The sequence below is a fragment of the Salvia miltiorrhiza genome, chromosome 7 (genome assembly GCF_028751815.1).
Source record: "Salvia miltiorrhiza cultivar Shanhuang (shh) chromosome 7, IMPLAD_Smil_shh, whole genome shotgun sequence".
NCBI lineage: Eukaryota > Viridiplantae > Streptophyta > Magnoliopsida > Lamiales > Lamiaceae > Salvia > Salvia miltiorrhiza.
Window position 1 is genome coordinate 36,815,684 of NC_080393.1, and position 11,383 is coordinate 36,827,066.

The 11,383-nt window shown below is 33.3% G+C and overlaps 1 protein-coding gene across 1 annotated transcript; it reads right to left on the reverse strand.

Annotated features, from left to right (window-relative positions):
* On the reverse strand, positions 1 to 1,530 carry LOC130994181 (protein FAR1-RELATED SEQUENCE 5-like). The gene is made up of 3 exons (XM_057919214.1): positions 1,193 to 1,530; positions 395 to 589; positions 1 to 295 (listed from the first exon to the last, which is right to left on the reverse strand). The coding sequence occupies exons 1-3, from the start codon at positions 1,528 to 1,530 to the stop codon at positions 1 to 3; spliced, it is 828 nt and encodes a 275-aa protein (XP_057775197.1).
* Positions 1,531 to 11,383: the final 9,853 nt, after the last annotated feature.

Consider the following 11,383-nt stretch of genomic DNA (forward strand, 5'->3'; position numbering starts at 1 on the left):
TCATTGAGCATCAAGAGCACTGCAATAATTAGTATAGAGTAAGACGAGGCCAGAATTCTTGTTGAGGAAACGTTTGAAGTAACTGTTCTCACTTTCAGACAGAGACGTGGTTCGAAATATGCCGCTCATAGGTACGTCTCTAATAAAAGCAGGGATCCAGTACATGCACTCCTCGTACATGTCGGAGAACCATCTATTAGACGCAAGATCATATTCCTCTATCATGTCATTCCAGTTTTCCTCAAACATATCAGGGTCGTCGTTGTCGGTCCATACAATCTTGTCATATGTTGACCTGAATTCATGATCATTCTTCAATCTCGTTGGTAATTTATCGGTAAGCTTTATGTTAATATGCCACATGCAGAAACGGTGGCGTGTTTCTATCTATGACGATGCAACTTCTTTCTTCAATCCAGGGTCTTGATCCGTTATGAAAACCTTGGGAGCATTTCCCATGATTTCTGCAAATTTTTCCAGAACCCAAGAATAGGATTCCATATCCTCGCTAGAAATAAGAGCAGCGCCAAAAGAGATGCATTTGTTGTGATTATCTCTCCCAGTGAATGGAGTGAATATCAATTTGTACCTATATATAAATGGAAAGGGGTAAATATTTCTCATGTTTTCGCCAAATAAATACAAGTATGCGCAAATCAACAATATAGATGTCAACAAAGTATGCGCCAAAATAAACTAATTATAGATTAAAATAGATAAATTATAATTTATGATTTATCTATTTTTTCGTACGTTTTATTAAGGTCGGACTATTTCTGAAAATCTAGCCAAATGCGTTATTAGTTAAATCAAAAAATTAATAAAAATTAAGAATTTAAAATCTAAAAGTTTGGTAGACCAATAACCAAATTCTAAGACAATGCTAAAAAAAATAGTTACATAGACTGCGATCTACAGATTCTAAAATCATCAGTTTTTACTTTCTTGTTTCGCAAAAAAAATAAAAAAATACTACTATATACTTTTTTGGAGTGGAAAAAGAATTATCACAATTTCAAACTGAAAAATAGAAAATACGTATATATATATATATGTGTGTGTGTGTGTGTGTGTGTCCTTGTAATATTGACACAATATATCCTTAACATGCGTTGAACTTATAATAGAAAATAATGAACCCATGGAGCGAAACGATTGAAAAATTGAAAAACACAAGAATCAGTGACGTTACTTGTTGGTACTGTATGTAACATCGAAGGATACAGCCTCCCCAAATAACTTGTAGTTTTCAATTGCTGATTCATCTGACCAAATGAGGCGGCCCAACTTATTTTCTTCATCTACATCATGAAAGAATTTGAAACCTCTTCCTAGCTCCTGTTTGTTAGTAAATGCATCTAGCAACATGTGTGCATCTGAATCTTTGGAGTACACATTCAAGTCTCTAACATAATTCTTGACGTCGTTGCTGGTACATCCCACCTTATCATAACCGTCTGCAAATTCCTTGAACATTCGAAATGAACGCATCGGGCCAATATTCGACTTTATGGCACCGATAATGATCATTTGTTAAATGTCACTAACTTCTCTATTGCTGGGCATCAAATGGCGAGAGGGAGCAGGAACCATCGAATGCGTGTGTCCTTCAATGAAGACACGAAGTCTATAACGCCCACCGGAACAAAATCCAAAAATTGCTTTAGTCATACAATCCGCTCGGCAAGATGTAGTCTTCCGTTTTTTAGTCTTTGGCTTGTCAGGTGTTATTGGTACATTGTTGTTGTCCCAAATTCCCTCTCTGTTACATACCGCATAACGCGAGTGAACTGTGCCATCCTTTGCTCTATCAATGGTACTCAGACGGACTTCGAATCCACACGCCTTCGCGTATTTCTTGTAAAATTTGACACCTTCTTCTAAGGTATCAAACACTTGGCCAAAATATGGTTTAATTACCTCATCGCATGTAGGGAAATGAGGTTCATGTTGATTCGTCGTTATGTGATCTGAAAGAGAATAAATTGAAGTCACTACTTATATGAATTCAATGAAACATATTGCCCCAAAGTACAAACAGTCAACATATGGTTTCATAGCTCTCATCTCATCTAGTGGTTTTCATTATTTATAAGAATTAATACAAGCTAATTACTACGTACTACATCAGATCAGTAGTTTATCCTATTTGCAAACCCAAATTAAGGGGCCACAGTGGAAGTCATAAAAAATGTGTATGATAATGTTTAAAGATCAAGCTACGGAGTGTAATCTTATTTGTGCAAAAAATGTCATGGAGTTTATCCAATAATAAATCCTCGTGATAATGCATAAAACTCTCGTTAAAACTAACACTCTACCACGAAAATCAACAAAACTAATGGCATATGCATGTTCATGGATCATCGTCGGTAGGAGCAAACGGAACCTACAAACTTGATGCTCTGATGGACATGTTTAATTGCCTTCAATTCAACGAAACAGGAATTCTAATCTCATAAGTTATAAGCAATAAATTCAACAATAGTTGTCTTTCTTCAACAATGATCATAAACTAGATATAAGAATCGTATCAGTACATTTATCTTTAAATAATGACTAATTATATGGTAGTGCGATTACTGCATGAACTCGACATACCTCCAGGCTCCATTGTCATTCCACAAGTAAATTAAAGTCCTTTGATATACCAACTGTATTAGGTAAAAAATGGATATGGTTGTATTTCGTGTGAGATGATTCTGTCTGACAGGTTCATGAAGTAATCCAGATTTGATTATTTGAATTTAATTCAACGATTCTACTTTCTTTTCGTGCATAGTTTTATTAATTGAAAATAATTCTGAAATTTTTTTGTTAACAAAGAAGACAGTCTGAATGATATTTTCCATATTTACTAACATTTGATTGGCATATCTTCGGTTATAGTAACGTCCAATGATATGATAAAATGACTAAAGTATCCTTTTTAGTATTTTGACTGCAAGTTTAAAGAATGCATCTCATCCGTTTGATTGTGGGAAATCTATGGCTTGGATACCTTCTCACTTCTCAACAAAGATGGGCTTCTCAATTGAACCACTCTCTCTCTCTCTTTATATATATATATATATATATATATATATATATATATATATATAGGGTTGGTATCAAGTGAGAATCTTGGATTTTGTGACACCTAAGAACAATTATAAACCATTGATTATTGTTAATCTAATGGTTCTCATAAATAGATGGAAATTAACAATTATACTATCATACCAAAATAAAACTAAAATAAAACTTCCGATTTATACTAATAAGGGTTACTAGGTAATTACAATTGTGAATGAAAAAAGGAGAGATCTTAAAGATTTAATCATACCCCAATTTTACATGCATTGACCAGGGGGGAAATAATTGCTGGGTAATTATTGGGTCTTTTCACCACCCTTTCACCTTCCTCCTTTCGTCCGCCATTTTCGAGTGTCAAGAAATTTGTTCAAGCTCCGGTGAGTCGTCCTCAGAGTATCGGTCTCCATCTAAATCGGTTAAACCTCGGTGATTGAACAAGGTTTGAGAAAGTTCTCTGTCGTTGTTTTGTCTGTGATTTCCCCCCCCCCCAAAAAAAATCTATGTTTGGTTGAACAAATTTCTTGAACAAGACTTTCAAATCTAGTGATATGGAGGCTTGATTCTTCCTCTGCGTCAGTTGTTTCATGGGATTGTTTTTTTTTTTTTGGATTATTTATGGAGATTTCTTTAACACAACAATATGCACACTTGCACGCACTAATCCCATGGAATAGAAAATTCAAACGAACACGAGGAATGAACAACAGTGTTGACATGAGCAAAAAATTATTCATGAAACACAATATTATGCATGCCTACACACAATAATCTCATGACAGACAATATTCACATGAATAATGCGCATTAACAACAGAGGTCACATGAACAAAAATTAAAAGCACATGAAAGGCAATAATCACACGAACAAGTTGCATGAAATACATTATTCACACGAATATCTGACATGAACAACAGGGTTCACATGAACAAATATTATAATACACACACAATAATTACACGAAAGACAATATTCAAAAGAACAAGTGGCATGAACAACACTATTTACATGAACAATTAGAACAATACAATTCAAGCATAGACACATTAACATCGAAATTTTGACGAATAAAATATAAAATCACAAAGATATGACCTTCTCCAAAATCGTGAGTTAGTGGAGTAATGAAAGATATGTTTGTTTGACCAAAATCTAAAACACCATAATTAAGGGATATTATTTGCATGGAACAAGGAAACTAACGGCTGGGGTGAATTGATAAAATACATAACTACCCTTTAACTCAATCTTTATAGGCTGAATTTATAAAGCTTCTCTAGCCGTTAGATTCACAAATTGGATGGCTAGGATTAGTTCTTAGGTGTCACAAAAATATGCCATTCTCACATGATCCTCTTTCTATATATATATATATATATATATATATATATATATAGGGAGAGGTTCAGGAAAGAACCATAAATAAAAAAAGAACGAAGAACCATTTTCAGCCATTCGATCATCAAGATCTACGGTGGATACATCATCTTGTTGGATGAATGCAGATCCTGGGTTCGAATCCTGAAGGGAGCAATTTTTTTTATTTTTTTGAGTGCATTAATTTTAACAGCAAATGCATTAATTTTTACAGTGAATGCATAAGATTTGATGGTTCTCCCGTTCTCACAAATAATGTAGTTCTCTCTAGAACCACACCCTATATATATATATATATAAGTAATCCGACGGGCTGATTCGGGTAACCCGCCAGCCCGAACAGGCTAGCCTGATTTGTAATCGGGCTACAACTTTTCAACCCTAACCTTGTAATTTTATTGGGTATTTAGGATCGGCCCAACGGGCTTCGAACTACATTATCATCCCTAGACCATTCAAGTATTACTCCCTCCGTCCACGATAAGTGTCGTCTGGATGGAAGGGCATGGGTTTTAAGAAAATATTGGGAGGATGTGTATAAAGTGGAGAAAGGGCCCCCACTGAATTGATTTGTTAAGTAATAAATAAATGGTTTGTGAGATGGGTTTTTTTGTAGATATTGTGTATTTGTGTGTGAATGGAATAAAATATAAGAGTATATGTCCTAAAATGGAAAGACCATATTTATTCTGAACGGACGAAAATGACAAAAAGGCCACACTTATCATGGATGGATGGAGTATAAAATAATTCATAATTTATAGTGAGATTTTATCTCACGTTCATTTTTTGTTTTTGTTTTTCCTGTTTAAGTATGAGCTGGTTTTCTGATAGGTATATCGTTCACCTTGCGGATTGGGTCAACCCGCACCCCACCTCGCTTTGCCTGCTCCATCTAACTATTATATGTAAATGATATTTTTAGTAACAACAAATGACCCTTCTATCAATAACAAATAAAATCATACACGTAAAATATGATATAAAATGATATTTTTCTTAAGAATAATTAATACTTATATTAGATATAAATGATACTTCATTGAAAATAAATGAAACTCCCTTCGTCCCCTCAAAACATCTTCATTTATTTCTATTTTCGTTCTTTTTAATTTATTTTTGGAAATAATTCTACTAACTATTATCCTTAAAAATTTCTCACATATTTACACACATTGACACTAATGGATCTACAATTGTTCATTTTAATTTGTCCATTAATGACTAACATCAGTTTTTCTATCATTATTTTTTCTAATTTGTGGGATTTCTTCTCCATTCATCAAATACACAACCAATTTTTATTAAAACTCGTGTCACCTCCTTTTAGAAAGATGTTTGAGAGACGAATGAAGTATATTATAAATGACGCTTTTAATAATAAAATACGATACTCTGTCAAATGGATAGTGGTGGATGTTGATTGACTCGAACCGCACAATACGATCACCCTGACAAGATAATACACCTTTCGTCCCATAAGAAAATATCACATTTTTTCATTTTCGTCCGTCCATAAGAAAGTATCATTTCTTTTTGGGACATGACTCCATTTTCTATTTTTAACCACAATCACTCATTTTTCAAATAATCTCACAATCAATTCAACCACAACCACTCGTTTTCACTTAACAAATTTTCTACTAACATTTTTACTTAACAAATTATCTCACAGTGGTACTCTCTTACGGAATGGAGTATATATTTATAGTATTTTTTTAAAGCCAAAATATATTTATGTATTGATTGCTCCTATATGCAAAATTTTATATATTCATAGACCGTGCATCGCACGGAATATAACACTAATAGCTACAAAACTCATAGTTTTATGAAGGTGGATTTTAAACTCATACATAGGGGTGGAGCAAATTACCGAAAAATCGATATACCGCACTTACCGTACCGAAAAAATACCGAAAATACTGAAATTTCGGTATACCAAAAATTTCGGTACGGTATTGTGCCGTACCGAAAATTTTCGGTACGGAAACAGTATCAATATTCCTCATACCGCGGTATACCGATATATACCGATACCGCGGTATATGCCGAAAAACCGGTATATACCATTGTTTCGGTATATACCGTGCTACGGTATATACCGTTGTTCCGGTATATACCGAAAAAACGCGTATACCGTCAGAATAAATTATATATATATATATATATATATATTTAATTAGTGGTAAATTATTAAAAAGTTTTTTTTCATAATTACTAAAAAAATTAATGACAACTTATAAAATATATATTTATTAATAATTAAAAACATGTAAATAAATTGAATAAATATAAAATAAATTGCATCTATGTTATTTAACTGAAGGACTTTGAAAAGTATACAAGTATATTACATAACTATACAATTATGAGATACATATATATCTATATTTATATGTCTACACACTATAATTCTAATTCTAGAATAACTATATCTCTAGAATAAGTTACATTCATGTTATATAAAAAAATAACTAATAGATAATAATAAGTCATAAGTAAAATTTAAAAAGTAAATAAATTGAGTTAATATAAAACTCAAACAATAATTACAAGATTTACTAGGTTATTGATGAAACTAGAATATCAATATATAGTCAATTATAATATATAACTATATAAGTGTGAGCTATATAGTTATATTATATATGTAGACTATAATTTTAGAATAAGTTAATTCTACGGATGTAAAGTAAACAAATCGAATTGAAGTGAATATTATTGGATTCGATTCACATTCGTAAAAATAATTGCATATTCCAATGGCTACTCGAATATCTTTCAAATTTTATTTGCTATTCATATTCGATTCGTACACTGATTTGTGAATATCCGAATCGAATCAAATATCCGTTTCAATTTTTTACAAGTATATTTTAAACAATATAAATCGAAATACTTCCTACTATTTCATTTGACTTCTTACTATTTAATTCAAAATATGAAATACTTTCGTATGAATTGAATTTGAAATCAATGTTTTTAATACTTTGATTAATATTATTTTTAATTTAAGTAAATATTAATTTTTTGTTTATTTTACTTTATATCTATTTTATTCTTTATTTTTAAATACTGAATCGAGCATTATGATTTTCGAATCATATTTGATAATTAATCAAATCAAACAAAATATTCATATTTGTATTCGTGTTAATCACAAAATTTCGTATTCGAATATCAAAAATTTGAATTTAATACCAAACTAAACCAAAAATATTTGATTCATTTAATTAAGGGAAAAAATATAATTATGTTATTTTTCTAATATAAATAAAAGCAATCGATATCAAACAATGAAATACTTACTATATTTTCATTAAATTATTATTCAATACTCATTAAATCCTTGAATATAAATAAAAACAATATAATGCATTATTTAACAATATATCTCATAAAAAGATAAATAATAATATAACTATTTATTAAGTATTAGATACATAATATATATAATTTCATTGTTATCTAAGTTGATAATTTAACTTAATTATAGTGTACTAAAATATTTTAAAAGTTATAGGGTTACGTATATATTATGTTATATATAATACTCCAGTTCGTTCTGCTTCTCTGCAAAGAAATCTGTTAAGGCGTCTACGGGATTATAATGGAACCCTTCGGCTAAGGCCGGGTGCTCCATCAGCATGTGCTTATAAACCACGAAAACCAAGTGTTTCTTCTCCCGGATCTGGAGATCACGATTTTAGAAATCGAGAATTCGGTTCTATTCCTTCTGAGAGGGAGCTTGGTCCAGGCTAGTTTTCATTTCAGCCCAATATATATTATACTTATATTATATATATTAATATTAATATACCAATAACTTCGATATACCGTATGGTATGGTATACCGACTTTCGGTATGGTATACCGCATTATCGGTATGACAACGGTATGGAAATTGTCATACCGAAATTTTCGGTATGCCGATCTTCGGTATACCGAAAAGTACGGTACGACAACGGTATGAAAATTCTCATACCGCAATTTACGGTATGGTATACAGTATGACGAAATTTTTTTGGCATACCGTACCGATCCACCCCAACTCATACATGTTATCAAAATGGCTCTTTGTAGGTATCATTCTTTACTCGTCAACTGAAATAAAAACACTTTCTCTTTCTCTCTCTACACATTCAACACATTCTTCATACTTTTCAATGTTATTGTTGGCTTCATTATATTTTTCCTAAATTTGCTATTAAGTTTCAAACTCGATCTAACTACGTTGTTGTTTCAGGAGTAAAAAGTCGAAGTTAGTTGAAGATTTTAGCATGCGACAAAGATGATAATAACATATAAAGTACGATGAATGTTGTCTATTATAAAGTTCTTACAAACTTACAATACTAATAGAGTGGATTTTTAAAATGGCCACTTTCATATTGTAAAGATAAAAAATGTCCACTAAGATAAAAAACTTAAAAAATGTCCACTGTTACCAAAATACCCTTCACATTAAAAATTAAAAAAATGTTCACTTTACATCACCCCTTTCAAAAATCCCGCAATTCACAACCCGTGTGAATTCACAACCAAAATTTTTTGGTTGTGAATTTACACTAGTTGTGAATTGAGAATTCACAACCAGTCGAATTCACAACCAGAATTTTTTGTTTGTGAATTCACAACTAGTCGAATTCACAGCCATAATTTAATTCACAATCAGTCGAATTCACAACCAAAATTTAATTCACAACTAGAATTTTTTGGTTGTGAATTCACACCAAACGAATTCACAACCAAAATTTAATTCACAACCATATTTATGTTGGTTGTGAATTCACAATCAGTCGAATTCACAACCTGAATTTAATTCACAACTAGAATTTATTTTGGTTGTGAATTCAAGTAGTTGTGAATTTGAGTTTTTAAAGTTTGAATTCACAATTAAAACTGTAATTTATTTTGATTGTGAATTCGAGTTTTAGTTGTGAATTAATAGATCTGGTTGTGAATTCAAGAATATTAAGTTGTGAATTCATAGATGTGGTCGTGAATTCAAAAACATTAAGCTGCTGTGAATTCATATATTTGGTTGTGAATTTAAGAACATTAAAAAAATAATTATACAGCTCAATCAAATTGCTGTACAACACCAAAATACAACAACTCAATCTACCACCAAAATACATCAATTCCTCTAAATCAACAATCAAAATACAACAAAATATTATTCGAATCAATTCAATCTACAATTAAAATACAACATTAAGTTATGAATTCATAGTTATAGTTGTGAATTTAAGAACATTAAATTGTGAATTCATAGATCTAGTTTTGAATTTAAAATTTTAAAGCTATTTTTAAAATTAATGATCAAGAGATAGGAAATCCCAATTAGCTATGCAATTTCCCAACATTCTTTCCCTCTAGATTCATGATCAACAGAGAGTAATATCAATTAGCTAGCTGTTGGCGAAGAAGTCTCAGATGCTAAGAGATAGATTCACGACAAAGAGTTCCCATCCGCAGCTAAAAATTCACCATATTTCGAAATCACCTTCTCCCTCCACAATATTTGTTCCTCCATAGAATTAACAAAAACGAGTCTAATCTACTCTGCAGATCTCACCAAAAATCTATTCGACGACGAACTATTGAGGGCAGAGCTCGGTGGCGGCGGCAGCGGTAATCTCAATTGGCTGCGGCTGCGATTTCCCCTACTGCAACTACCGCGCCACCGACCTGAAGAACTGGATGTCCGCCCTCAACCCGGACAAGCTCCGCATCAACCAGATCGTGTGGACGGGCACGCACGACTCCACCACCAACAAAATCGGCATCCCCTTCATCAGCCGCCCCTTCGCCCAGTGCCAAAACCTTTCCATCTACGACCAGCTCGCCGCCGGCGCGCGCTGAAGATTCAGAAGAATCAGAAATTAAATTCGTATTATCTCACCTCTTCATTTCCTCCCCAATCCATCAACCATAAAAAAAAACCCTAATTCTCTGATTCCAATGGCGCGCCGGCCACCCTCTGACTCCGGCGGTGACACGACACCAGCCGCACTGCCGTCTCCGCCTGACTGTGGCCGGGCAGCAACGGCACCGCCGCGTGCCTTGCCTTCCTCTGCTCTATCTACCCTCCGCAAACACCGACACCAGGACTCCCCCCGGCGATCGCATCAGCCGATAAGGCCAATCGCCGCCTTTCACCCCTCCTTCTCCTCATAGCTCTCTCTCAGATCTACTCTCATCTCAGATCAAAAATCCCAGCACTGACCTTCACCTTGGCGACAGCGAGGAACCGCCGCCTCCCTCAGCTATCTCTCTCTCTCTCTAAACTCCCCACGCATCGCCTCGTCTGGATCCTGCTCTCTTTCCTCCTCAAGCGCCAGGGGATTTTTCTCTTCGCGCCTCTTCTCTACATCTCTGGTATGCTCTTCTACATGGGAGGCTAAAGTCGCGGCGGGGGGTGATGCAGGAGATGGCGGAGGCGACGAGGCCGAGGTCGGGGCAGCGGCGCTTCACCGGCGATCTGAGAGGAAGAGATAGAGAGAGAGTGAAACCGTGAAACCGTGAAAGAGGGAGAGGACATGAAAGGGCTATTTTAGGTTGAGGGGCATTTCCGTCCTTTCAACCACAAAGTGGATAGTTTTTATTATTTTTATCTTAGTGGACATTTTTTATCTTTACAATATGAAAGTGGATAGTTTTATATATTTACTCATACTAATATGTATTGCCATGCTTTATTTTTATTTCTTATTATTATTATTTCATCATAGCCCCCATTTATAATAGTACAATTATATATAAAAAAAATTAATTAGTTTATTAAAGATTATGTATTTGTATACAATATAACACAATATATATAAATATATATATTTAGCACAACACATGATCAGTTAATATATAATTAATTCTTTATAAAAAAAAGTATATGAATTTCTCTGAATGGAATATTAGTAAATAAAA

What these genes read in the sequence shown, in the direction of transcription:
- LOC130994181 (XM_057919214.1), bottom strand. Translation starts at nt 1,530, where the DNA reads ATGATCATTATCGGTGCCATAAAGTCGAATATTGGCCCGATGCGTTCA. An exon ending in GTTACATACAGTACCAACAA is followed by an intron (nt 590 to 1,192) that starts GTAACGTCACTG and finishes ATTTATATATAG; the next exon opens with GTACAAATTGATATTCACTC. An exon ending in TTGAAGAAAGAAGTTGCATC is followed by an intron (nt 296 to 394) that starts GTCATAGATAGA and finishes TCATGAATTCAG; the next exon opens with GTCAACATATGACAAGATTG.